The 13,541-nt window shown below is 27.7% G+C and overlaps 1 protein-coding gene across 1 annotated transcript in view; it reads left to right on the top strand.

The window, feature by feature from the left end:
- The first annotated feature begins 1,102 nt into the window (after positions 1–1,102).
- Positions 1,103–13,541, top strand: part of LOC129983686 (nuclear factor NF-kappa-B p110 subunit-like) — a 60,336-nt gene continuing 47,897 nt past the window's right edge. Inside the window, exons 1-2 of the mRNA XM_056093270.1 lie at positions 1,103–1,368; positions 7,811–7,976. Coding sequence (XP_055949245.1) covers positions 7,814–7,976 — 163 coding nt within the window. The 5' untranslated portion in view covers positions 1,103–1,368; positions 7,811–7,813. The remainder of the gene's footprint in view (positions 1,369–7,810; positions 7,977–13,541) is intronic.

Raw genomic sequence — 13,541 nt, 5'->3', positions numbered from 1 at the left:
TCATGTCTAATATAATATAGTTCATCATTAGTGAGTTCAACTTCAAGCAAATCACAAAATTTCCCCCAAATAAAACACTCCGATGTTTGTCTTGTCTTCACTAATTTAGACGGAGCCCTTTTTACTCACAGCAAAGCATTCAAGCACAAACTAACAAATCCGTTACGTTAATCAGTTACACCATAGGCGGAGGGGAGACGCCAACTCAACTGAATTCGGCAAAGCTGCTGATTTGAAACCAGCTCTGTCCTTGTCACCGGACGCAGACAAATCTCCACCTTACCTCAATAACAACCAATCCGGCGACGACTCAGTGCCATGCAATAGTATGCCAGTGCAATAGTAAAACTGTTTTTATACTTTTATTCATATGAAAATGCCTAATGAAGGTTTTTATTTCACAATCGAGTTACCCAAAAATCCTTAAAAAGTTGCAAAAAGTGTGTTTTTATGAAACTGTAAAGTCCTTGCGGCACCTCAAGATATACTCTAATGATTTTTATAATTTTTATTTATCTTATCTATACCAAAAATCAATTTTTCCATGCTATTACAAATTAAAAATCAAAAGTTGATTAGTTCGTAAAAAAAAAAAAAACTTTAAAATGTAGCAAAAATTTTAATTTTATGAAATTTGAACGTCCTTGCGGCACCTCAAGACCTACTCCAATATTTTTCATATTTATAATTTATTTTATCTACACACAAAGGCAACTTTTCTGCGCTATTACAACTTAAAAATCAAAAATTGATATTTTCGTTCCATCCTATTGCACATGGATGGTGCAAGATGATATCGTTGCTAACAACGCCGCTGTTGTTAAGATGTCAAAAGGGAAATCCCCTTGTTTTGGATATCAAACAGAATAATGCACAGTAAAAATTGTATTATTGCGCAACTTCCTAACATAATACCTTCAACTCTATAATTCAATTCTGTTCAAAATAAAACTTGAATTATACCATTTATTATTATTTTAAAGTATTATTAAAGATTTAAAATTAAAATCAGTAACATTTTTAAAGTGAAATAATTATATTTTGTTGAAAAATATAATATAATTGGCGCATGTCTTATCGTCCAATCTTTACTTTCTTAAGTTTCACATCGGTTTGAAGTGAAACTTTTAACTTAGTAGATTAAAGTAGACTGGATGATGCGTTATAGTTTAATAACAGCGTGCGGGTAATTAATAAAATTTTAGCGGTAAAGTATTATTTGTCGATCATTTCTGGCATAATTGAGTGCTTTTGACAGAAGAAAACTATTGAAGGTTTCAATATTATTGCTGTCTTATTAGAATGATTGTTGTCTGTTAACAGAAATAGAGAATAAAAATTAATCCTACAGTTCTTTATGCATTTAAGGTAAGTGAAACAATAACAATTAAAAATTATATCAATTTTTTCAAAATTAAATGTTTAGCATCTCAAGCAAATTGTGATAAATTGTTATTTGTTAAAAAATTGAATGGTGAATTAGAGGTGGGACATCCGACGAAACTTACTTCTGATTCATCATTTTAGATGTTTGTCGACAATAATGAATGAAATAACTGCAATAATATTTTATTTGACACGCGGTTGTCACAATAGATAAATAAGGTTATTGCAGAAGATAAAAAGATTGTATTGTTTCTGAAAATCAATATTTTTATGAAATATTTATTAATATTTGGTTGAGATAATTTAGTTAATGTAGGAAATACTTGTTCCATTTCAAAAGTGATAAAGCTATGTTTACTGTTGAAAAATGTCGATTGTTTCACGTAAATATAATATCTATATTCACCAAAATAAATTGTTTTTCCATGAATTCAAAAATATATTATTTTGGAATAAATGAGCAGATAATTAAATGTTTATCAATCTTCTATTGTCGGTGTTTATCAAATCACATAGGGCAATTGGTGATCAAAGAAGGACGGAAAATGAAGGCAAATAATTAAGTGGAAAATATTTGTATGAAGATTTGTAATCTTAGCACAGAAACAAAGGATGACAGAAAAAAAAAGTTGGCCAAAATATTTTTAAAACATATTCTTTATAATTTTTATTTTTTATTGTCTTTATAAAAAATTTTCAAATTGCATATGCTACACTTGATACAGCAAAATAAGAAAAATTGGATGACTATTCAGGTAATAAATTTAGTTTAAGCACATTCTGTTTAATTTTCAAACACAATGCAAATGTTAATTTTGAAATTAATGAAAAAAGGCTGTGTAATATGTTATAGGGTTTACTTATGGCCTTCAGTGCTAGTCATCTAAAACAGAGTGATCATTATGAACACATTGCATGCCACTGACTAGTATTCTCTTGTGTTGTACACAATCTATTAAGGATCACTCTTGAGTTTTCACGTTTTAGTTTTGTTTCCTAAACTGCATTATCATCTGTAATGATGAATTAGTTTGCCTGTATTAGAGATTTCTATTAGGTACACAATGTATTAGTGTTTATAAGTATTAAATTTTCTTTCAATTAAAAAAATTTATGAAAGCTTCTGCTACTGATTAGGAAAATTTATCATAAAAAAATTAAGTGAATAGTACAAACGTTATATTTTCATGTGAGTATGTTTTTGACATTGACATTTTTTGCAACAGTTTCTCACTATACATCCTGTTTAGGTGATGTGTAAAAAGGCTATTTGCAACTTAGATTTGAAAGAGTTGATAAGAATTTTTGAATTCAATTCTGAAGCTAGAATTCATTTTCTTACTTAGAATCTTTAGAAAGAAATAAAAATAAAAATGGAAATAAAAATAATTGCCAATCCCTGAACATTGCAAAAATAAAAGATTGTAGCCATAGCATCAAAAATGGAACAGTAGCATAATCATGGAAACTCGTCACTTTTCCATTTTTTCCCCTTTTTTTTGTATAGATCAGTTTAATTTTGATTTCAGTGACAGCTGTTTCTTTTCCATGAGATTCCTGGATTGCAGCTAATGACAAAGCACAAGACTGCTATAACCGTGCGGGAGAATAGAATAAATTTCTTTGGCAGGAATAGCAACATTCAATCTACAGAAGCATTGTTATTTAGTCACTCGTACATGAGTTAATTGAATGGTTAGTTTATTATTTAAGAAATTGTGAGTTTATTCACAGTAAATTAGAGAATATTTTAAGAAAGATTTTCATAAATTTTTAAGAAATGTTTAAAAAAATTTGTTATATGCTTTAATGAAGCTTTGAACTGCATTTCACTAAAATGGTAATTGGATCTTATTTTAAGGTATTGCTGCGAATCAACCAATAGTCTCAGCTAAAAGATATTGACAGTCAATACATACAGTTACTTTTACAAAATTAGTATGGATGGACCAAATGCAAATTTAAATTTTTTGAATCATGTCAAGGAAGAGTTTTTGTGCAAAAACTACTGTAAAATTTTTAATCTTAAGTACTTTTTGACTACACATAACCGATGGAGAATTTAAGTAGGAAAATAAATGTACTGAATGGAAAGCTGATATTCTAAATGCAGTGCATAGAGTATTTAACCCTTTTGCGCTGGGCATGTCATGTATGCATCACCTACGAATGTTTCTCGCACTTGGATGTACCACCCATGCATTGCTGGAACTTGAATTCAATGGACGGGTGATACATATGTGCATTTTAAGCTAGTAAGATTTTTAAAGGTCACTAAATGGATCATTGAGTCAATTACTTTTAAAATGAACATAGTTTTAGTATCCTGACCTTCAGTTAGCTCATATTCTGCCTCACTTTGGTATTTTATTCATCAGCTGTTGCTGGGAGTGGGGGGGATAACTTATATAAATAAACAAAGCTGGATTCTTTAACTTTCCATATGAAAGAAATATTCTCACATTTCTGGTCTTATTCCTAATTCTATTTATTATTATTTTTTAATTTTATTTTTGCTACTATACAAGGTCTGTTTGAGTTTTACCATCAGTTCTGTTGTTTTTAGCATAGTATTCAGATATGTTGCGCATACTTCTTTTTTTAATTTGGAATGCTGAATTCAATTTGTTTTGGTAAGAAAATGCTATTTATCAGAAGAGGATAGTCTTGCATTATGAATAAGGCAATTAGTGGCACAGATGAGAGTAATGATTCGTAGTCTAAAAAATTAGAAATCGATATTTTGAGTAATTCAAATACGAATATTTTATCAAAATCTGAGCTTACTGCTTGCCTGCCTTCTACTAATTTTTATTGTATTTTTGAATTTTTTTATTAATGTATATTGTCCATTAAAATTTCAGAATAATTTAAATAGGACCACTAAAAATTATTTCACATCGTAAATGAATTTTTAAAAAAGCACATTTTAATGTAAATTAAAAGAAATAGATTACTAAATGCTAATTTTAAGTATATGACAGCTGAACTAGTAATCTAAATAGGTCCCAAAAATTGTGACATTAGGACTTAAACTTAATTATTTTCAAAGTTATGCTTAGCTTAACTTTGTCCTGTGTGATGCTTCCCTTCGCATATGCTCCATTTCAAGTGAACATCTAGAATAGAGACATTCCATCCAGAAAGGGTTAAAGTTAATCCAACTGTACCTGCTGATTTCTTGGAAGTTTTCCAGTTTTTAATTTGAAAAAAAAAATTGATCTTATATTTCTGCAGCAGAATTCTAGAAATTTCTAGTTTTAATCCTTAGGTATAATGGTTCATATACCCCCCTACCCTTTTTTTTTAGATTAATATTATAAAATTGTATGACATTTGTAGGATAATTTTATGAGCAGTGAAATGCAGCGGTTTTTATTTTAGAATTATTATAGAAATAGCAATTCTGAAAATAAGTATCCAGAAAAGATATCATCATTTTTATTTATACAGAATCAACTAATCTTTGTATTATAATCTCACTCTTTATTTTATTATGGATGATATTATAATATGTAGCATAATTGAAAAGATATTTTTTCAATAATATTTTATTAATGGTTTAGTCATGACTTCAATCTGTTCTGTTCATTTAAGATTTTAATTATTTATATATCATTCCTGTTCTAGATTACCCTTTTGGAATCTTGGAACCCCTTTTTTACATACTTTTGTAACATCAGTAGAATTCTTTTGAAATAGAAGTGCTTCATTATCTTGAAAGTGATCACTTTTGGATTCTAATTGGCTTCAATTTTTTCTTGGCAGTAATATTCTAATTTATCATTTCTTATTTTATGATGCCCATCTTTACGTCCCTACACCTTAAATGCTTATCATTTATCTATATTTACCGGGGTGTGTAGCATCATTAAAAGTCCTTAACCACTGCATATTTTTGATGGTCCTTATATAAGGGCTTTAAAAGTGCTTATTATTATTATTTTTATATCTATATGCTTATATTTTCTTTCTGATGGGAAAAAAAAAAAAAAAAAAACTTTTTACTATGCTTGATCTGTCCGATTATGGACTGTATTTTCTCTGTGGTGTCAGATCTTTCAATGCTAATGAATTTCATTGAATCTGGAGGTTAGTGGAAAATGCTTTATCTGAATTTATGGAAATGCTTCTTTCACCTCTTTTTTTTTTTTTTTTTTTTTTTTAAGTCTGGGAGGGAATTTCTTTTATTTTAGAGATAATTTTATATATTTAAATAAAACCATTAGTGTTGGTTTTTAACAGTTAATCAGTATTTTTCAACGTGTGATTACTTGTTTGTTGAGCATTTATTAGTTTTATTTCAACATGATTTAGTGACTCCCCATTAGTAAATTAGTTTAATATTTTTGCTTCAAATAATTTTTGTGCTGAAATTAAGGATTTTTAACTATATACTAGAAATTGTTTATTTTATTCATTGTCAGTTTTCAATTGTGAATATATTGAATGATTCAAGACTTCTAAAAATAAAAGTAAAGCAAAATGTTTGATGTTTCAAAGTTACTAGTAGGCCTCTTGTTATTCTTGCTGAAATATATCAAAAATAAATTAATGCTAGTAAATTTCATTTTTTAGAATTTTTTTGCATGCAAATTATTCAAAGAGAAAGAGTTGTAGTCACCAAAACATTTGAGCTCGAGATTTTATCCAATCTTCCTGATTCAAACCTTTGAATAAAACCTTTTCATTTTTGGAATCATGTCTGTGCGTGAACATGATATCACAAAATGCTTTAAACTGGAATTTCTTGACTCTAAATTTGCAGATTTCTATCAAATTTTGAAAAAAAAGAAAAAAAAAAAAGAAAGAAAAAAAAAATAATAATAAAAGTCTGTTTATCTGAGTCCAGGTGAATATGATAACTCTAAAATGCAACACACTGCATAGGTAAATTTGGTATGCAATTTTAGCATCTAAACTATATATCTATATCAAAATTTTAAACCACTGAATCAATGAATTGACCTTCTGTCAGTCTTTCTGTTCACATGAATGTAAATACTGCAACATGAAATTTGGAAAGTAGCTCTCTTACAAATTTCAGAGTATATGAAGCCATTTTTTTTTTCAAATGTATCAGAGTGATAATTCACTTTTGTCTTTTTATACATCTCATATTCATAAATTAGTAAAATTATAATTATATTATTTTTTAAGCTTTGAAAAAAAATTTCTTAGTTGAAATTATGTTTATAGTAAATTGCTAATGGCCAGTACTAATGCCATTGCCAAGTCTTATATTTCATGAGAGAAATATAACACTTGCAATAATTTGGAAGAAATATCTGATTATGTATTTTCAAGTGTGATTGTCAGTAGTTTATTTAAAAACGTTGGAATACATAATGAATAAATCTCCAATATTTTTTTCATTGGTTAGGAATTGTTTTAACTGAGAAGAAGTAAGCATGGAAAAAAATATGTTCTGTATTCTACTTTCATCAGAAAGGATAAGAAGATGCTATCCTTATGGAGTTCATAGTCCATAAATTAAAAAAGAATCTATGGAGAGCTTTGAAAATTTTCATTCTTTCTTATGAACAAGCATCTTCTGAAAGAGAATTCAACATTAATAAGAATATGTGAGTGAGAAATTTAAATGAAAAATACCATGTTTCAGAATATATAGTCTATGATCACTTAAGGCGTTCTGACAGAATCCATTCAATAAGCATTACTAAAAAAAATTGTGAATTTTAGAAGCCTCAGTCCATTTAAAATATCGTCTATGTTTGAGGAAACAGATGGAAAAAGAAATATTTGTCAATGGTATATAGTTGGAATCTGATTTCTTTATCTCTTTATGGAAAAAGATATTTCTCTTAGAAAAGAAATTTGTGGAAAGTGAATGTAAATCTAATGCTTTTGTTCGGCGAGCCAGAAATTTTTCACTGCTAACAATATAATATAATGAATAGGAAAAAGTGATTTGGAAGAGAATTGAACAGATTCAAAGAGTTTTTAAAAATTTTAAAGGAAACTACCTTTTGTTTACATATTTAATAAAATTACTTTGATTTTTATATATACGAGCTCCATATCCATCATTTTGCTGAAAACGAAAATACCATCAAATATTCATTTTTCAATATTTTTGCCTAGATGTCACAAAGCTGATTTGTTTTATGTTCTTGACCTTCTGTTAAAATTATTGTAAACCATTTAGAGCCACATTCTATATATATTGCCGTGTTTCTTTTTAAAAATAATTTATGGTTGATTGAATATTACTGCATTTTAAATATTAAACTGTTTAAATTGTTGAATGCTCCATTTATCCATGTTCTAAAACTATACCCATTTTCTTTTTTATAGTATTCAGTTTCTGAAATATTATGGATATAAATAGCTTCATTTTAAAATAAAATTTAAGTAATTTTATGACGTTTGAAAATATCTGACTAATATGAACTTATTTTAGATCATGCCATCAGGTTATCAATACATTGTAAATGAAGAAACAATTTACACTACTCTGCAAAATGTTACATGTTTGGAAAGTACAGAATATTTTGATTCTGTTTGTGGCATGAATGCTATTATACCAAGTGATAACATGATGTGCAATGAAACAAATATGGAAGAGAGTAAGTAAAAATTGTTTGTTCTGTTACCTATTGATTTTTTTTGTTTTAATTATTAAATTTCCATTGGTTCCATATCTTTATTTTTGATCTTCTGCTAACCTTATTCATTATAGTACTTAGTTTTTGACTCCTGAAATATTTTAAATTTAAATGCATTTTTAAAAAAAAATCATTTTGTGAACTGCATGATAGAAATTTTAGGTGGTGAAAAGTTTATTTTTCTTGAGGCTGTCAATGAAGTGGTTTAAAATCATGCATTTTTTAAAATAATGATATTCAAATTTTTGTAATATAAATCAATTTTTTTTTTCTTCTCAAAAGAGAGGAGCTTCTATAATTAGTATCTGAAGAATATTTTTTATGTAAGACTCACAGGACTAATTATATAAATTTGTATAAAAATTTAAAATTGTTATTCATCTAAAAATATATTGACTTAAAATACATAAAATATGATAATTTATCTTATTTAGACCATTTTTTATGTGTGTTAGCTTATTATTAATAGTTAAAAATTAGCTATTGGGCCCAGATTTAAGTAGATATCCTGAATATATTAAGCTATATTTGTTTTAAATGATATAGATTTATTGAATTCATAATATAGATGTTTTAAAATCTCATAAACCTTTTTCTTGCATCCATATTTCTATAAAATAAAATGTTTCAGATTTATTTTATTCCTTGTAGGCATATACTAAAAATTACACCTTATTAAATTTAGTTTACCATTAGAATTGATGGAATTTTTTTTAATTTGAGGTTTTGTCATCATGATGGCAACACATTGATAAGCATTAATTTTTTTTTTATTTACAAGCTTAATGAGTTGTTATCAGTTAAATTTTATTTTTATTATCTGTGAAAAAAATTTATAGCAAAATAATGAAGAATAACATTGAAAAGGTAATTCTTTTAAATTTCAAATTCATTTAAAAATCTTTCAATTTTAATCTATACATAGTATAAAATGAAGTCTCCTGAAAACGTCTGTATATTGAAATCCTAAAAACTTGAGAAATACTTAAATAATTTTGGAGATATTTGTACCATTTTGTAGGACATTTATTCGGGAAGGTTTTAGTATATTGAAGTCATATCAAAATAAAAAAAACGAGTTTTATAATTGCGATTTTAGTTATTTTCCTACTATGATTCACGCATGCGTAAAGCAGCAGTATCTGTGCTTTGTGCTTATCCGCACATGAGTGGAAATTCCAAACTTTGCATGTGCAAATAACAAGAACTGTGGTATTCATATGTGATACATTTCTTTGTTTACATCTGATTTTAAACAATGATTCAAATCTCATTATCCCCAAAAGAAAGACCTAAAGACCAACCTAAGCCATTGAATGCCAAAATGCTTTGTTTGCTGTGTAGTGATGAAAATATAAAGGAAAGAACCCATAGGTTAGTGAATATTAGAGAAAGAATGTCCACACTTTCTTCAAAGGAGCGTCTTCTGCTGAGCAAAGTAACCGTCTCTCTTTAAATCGCACTGCAATTGAATTACAAAGACAGAATGAATCTTGCCTGTCTGCTGACAAAAAAAGACATATAAATATGAGACACAGGAAAAGAAGTGAAAGAACAAACATTCCTGATATTTGGTCCAAAAAGAAGTACTCCGCTCTGAATTTCGGTCCATGTGTGGATTACAGAAGTGATGGCTCGGTTTCAATAGGAACAATGTCTATAATCTGTCCATATTGTTCAGCTTTAGGAACAGCTCTGATATACAGCCATTTTCACCAAAAAATAATTTAGCGCCAAATGGCCGAATTTGGCGAGAGCGGCAGTAATAGGGTAATGGTAGTAAAAGCACCACCGAAAAATTACCAACCTCACAAGGCGCAAAATGACTGTAGCCTAGCTTTAAAATGGAAAGATGAATCAAAAGACATGTGTTGTTTACAAGGGAAAATTGAACCCATTTTAATAGTCTAAATATGGAACAGCATTGATTTACAGTCATTTTTACCCAAAAAATAGTTTATCGCCAAATTTTACCAAAATGGCTGAATGTGGTGTGATCGGCAGCAGTAGCGTTTCCAATCTAAAGGTTCCGAGGAATTCTGCAGCAAATTAACGGAAATATAGAAAAAAAAGTAAATAAATGCAGTAAAATGAACTGCATGCAAAAGAGTTTAATCGAAAATAATGAAAGTAAGCAGAAGAAGTGCGTACAACAGCAAAAAAAAATCAAGGAAATGAACAGGAAAGATCGAAATACTGTAGCATACAGTAACATTAAAGAACGTGGCGGCCATGTAACCCCAAACCAAGTGCCACCGAAAAATTGCCAACCTCGCAAGGAGCCAAATGACTGTATATCAAAGCTTAGCCCTAAACATTTCTGAATATGTGCTATAAAATGTTTTTTTTTTTAGTTATTTTTGATGATTTCTAAATATCTTTTTGATCCCGCCCATTCCCATGTCATATTGGGTGGAGGCTAGACTTAAGTCTAAAGCTAATTTTTCCTCTTCGATGTTATGCCACTGGCAACACTGTGCGGCTACTGCTAATATAATATAAAGATGAATTTGTGATGTAATAGTTTTTTAAAGTTGCTGCCAAAAAACTTCAAAATCCTTATTGATAGTTTGATTCAAATTAGTGTGAGAGCAAATAAGTAGCCTTGTAATTTTTCCATGGCTGTTAAAAATAGGAACTAAGATATTAATATTTGTCCCATTTTTCTTCTATTGAAAGAGAGAGTTTCTTACATTTCCTTGTTGGTAGTATAAAAAATATAGTAATTATTAAGAAAATGGTCACCCCTAACAAGAAAAAAGTGGTTAAAATTATGAGGCAATGAAGGGTGTGATCCCAATCTCGTGTGTTCACTCAGAGCCTCAAGTATCTATTTACAACTCTTGATTTTTAATTTATCAATTAAAATCAAAGCTTTTTTATTAAATTTTTAAAATTCACACATTTATTTAATTTCCAATATTGTAATGATTTTTATTTGTTTACTGCAATTTTGTAATCTCATTATAATACGCTAATGGTTTTACCATCTATTGCATCCTTATATTATTTGTTCTTTAATGTTTATGGTTTTCTTTTTTTTATCATCGAAAATTTAAATATCAGTTTTTGAATTTTAATTATGTTTATACTTGCTTTTGTAGACTTAGTAGCTTAATATTTAGATCTGATTTTAAACATACTAATCATTTTTAGAACAAAAACAATATACAAATTCATTTTTAATGGGCTTTGCATACTATTTTTGACATTCTTTTTTAAACATCATTCTTTTTTAACTTTTTTATTTTCTTTTATGATTTCAATACTTATTAGCTACTCAAATTTGTGTATGAAAATGTAATTTATGTATAATGAATAAAAATACTTTATACTTCTTATATAATTAAATATGTCAATACTTCCAAATGAACATTTTTAGAATAGAAGTTGAATTGACTTGGCATTTACAATTAAAGATATTAATTTACTTGCTTTTCCACTCTGAGGGCTCGATTTTCACTTTAAGAATTAAATGATCAATAAAAATGAAATCAATAAAAATTTGAAAAGAGGAGAGAAAATAAATTAACAAGCAAGAAAAATGCATGTCAAGGTTTGTCTTCTGACAACCACAAAAGCTTACTGCACATGAAGCTGATTGATTGATTTGAAGATCAAATGCTGTTTTTTTCTGTCTATAAATTTAAATGTATCAAAGTTGCATTTCAGTGAGAATTAGTTTAAAGTGGAGTTAACTCCTCCCCCTTTCTTTTATTTTGTCAGTGTTTCTGTTTCTTTCTAATTTCTCCTATTGGCTTCTTTGAAGTTTGGTTTCTTTTTGCCTCTACAGAAGTATATTTGGTGTATTAAATACTCATTTCCTTTTAACAGAGGTCACTTTTCGAAAAAAATTGTACATAAATAAAATGCAATTCAGATGCAAATTTTTATAATAGGGATTAATTGTTTTTGATTATTGCGTGTTACAGACAATAAACATTACAGACATTCAAAATATTTGTATTTTTATAACTTTTACTGAGTGAAAAATGAGTATAAAAATATACATCATTCTGTGTTCAATTTGAATCTTTGTTCAAATACCTTCATACAAAAGAAATCTAGCATGAGGGAAAAGTTTTATAGATAAATTTATTTTAAACATTGTTGATTACATAGTTACAATATAAAAAAAAAAGTTTTATTTTGTTTTTTATGCATATTTATGGTAGAAATAATGCATGAGCTATTGATGGTATGGATGATTTACCTTATCTTCCTAAAAAAAATTTTAAAAAAAGCATAAAAATCCTGAAAATTGAAAGCATGAGAATTCTTCTTTGTGAAATTTCTGAATAATGAATATATGCAGTGAGGCTTATATATATATATATATCATATCTAGCTTTGAAATTCAAAAATTTAGGTTATGTATGGATAAAGAAGCATTTTAAAAAATACAATTTCTTGATAAATATCTTTTTGCAATACTGTTCATTTTGTGGATGAGGAGATATCAGCGATCCTAAATTTACAGTCTTCATTAAGTGGGGAAATACTTTTAGATGAATTAAAAGAAGTCTGAAATATTTTTACAAATTTTGACAATTTCCAATTTCTCATAAGTACTTTTTTCACCCAAAGCCGAAATTTTGATACTTAGAAATAAGAAAATATAAAGGAGGCTTTGAAAAACAAAATAAAACAAACAAACAAACAAAAAAACACTCACACACTCACACAATTAGTATAGAAAAGTTGTTAAATATATCTCCTTGAAATTTAAATATTTTCACATAAAGAATTTTTAATATTTTGTCACTGTTATTAAATGTTATTATTTTTAAATTCAATTATAAACTTCACCCTAATGTGAGCCCATCAAAATGATCTGAATAGTAGTAGTTTAAACAGTATAGCTTTGAATATAACTAAATTGTGCAGGAATTTAATATGGCATAGCTGAAATTGTATTTTTGTTTGAATATTTTAATTAGTCAAATCAATAATAGATTTAATAATAAAAATAATAGATATTTGACATAATATAGATAAGTTTGAACAAACTGTTTCTAAGCATTTACTATTTTTAAAAAGTTAATTTCAATTGAAGGGATTCAAAATAGTGTTTCTTTTATGACCTCCCCCCCCCCCCCATCTTTAACTCTTATATGTAAAAATTTCTACAACTGGTTAGAAAAGAATTATGGAAATCTTAAAACGAATTTCATATCTAGTGATATAAAAATACATTTCCAAGGATGTAATTTTTGTATTTATATGTGAGAAAAATTTTAGGTTCAGTATTTCTTAATTAATATTTATTTGCTGATAATTATCCTTCATTTTTTTATTTACTTTAAAATTTTCAGCTTGGGAAACTTTCACTACTATGGCAAAACATTTAAAGCCCTACTTCTAACATCTCTGACTTGATTGTTTTTGACAGCGTTTTGTTTTCCCCACAACTGAGAATATGCTTTGTTATTGGGCTTGTTCAGCAACATGAGTTGAGTGCTCAGTTAAAAAGTAGTTAGAAAGATTTATTTTTGCACAAAGAATTGTATATTGTATTTCATTACA

The sequence above is a fragment of the Argiope bruennichi genome, chromosome 9 (genome assembly GCF_947563725.1).
Source record: "Argiope bruennichi chromosome 9, qqArgBrue1.1, whole genome shotgun sequence".
Lineage (NCBI taxonomy): Eukaryota > Metazoa > Arthropoda > Arachnida > Araneae > Araneidae > Argiope > Argiope bruennichi.
Note: the sequence above shows the minus strand (reverse complement) of the source record. Positions and strands in the feature narration are given on the sequence as shown.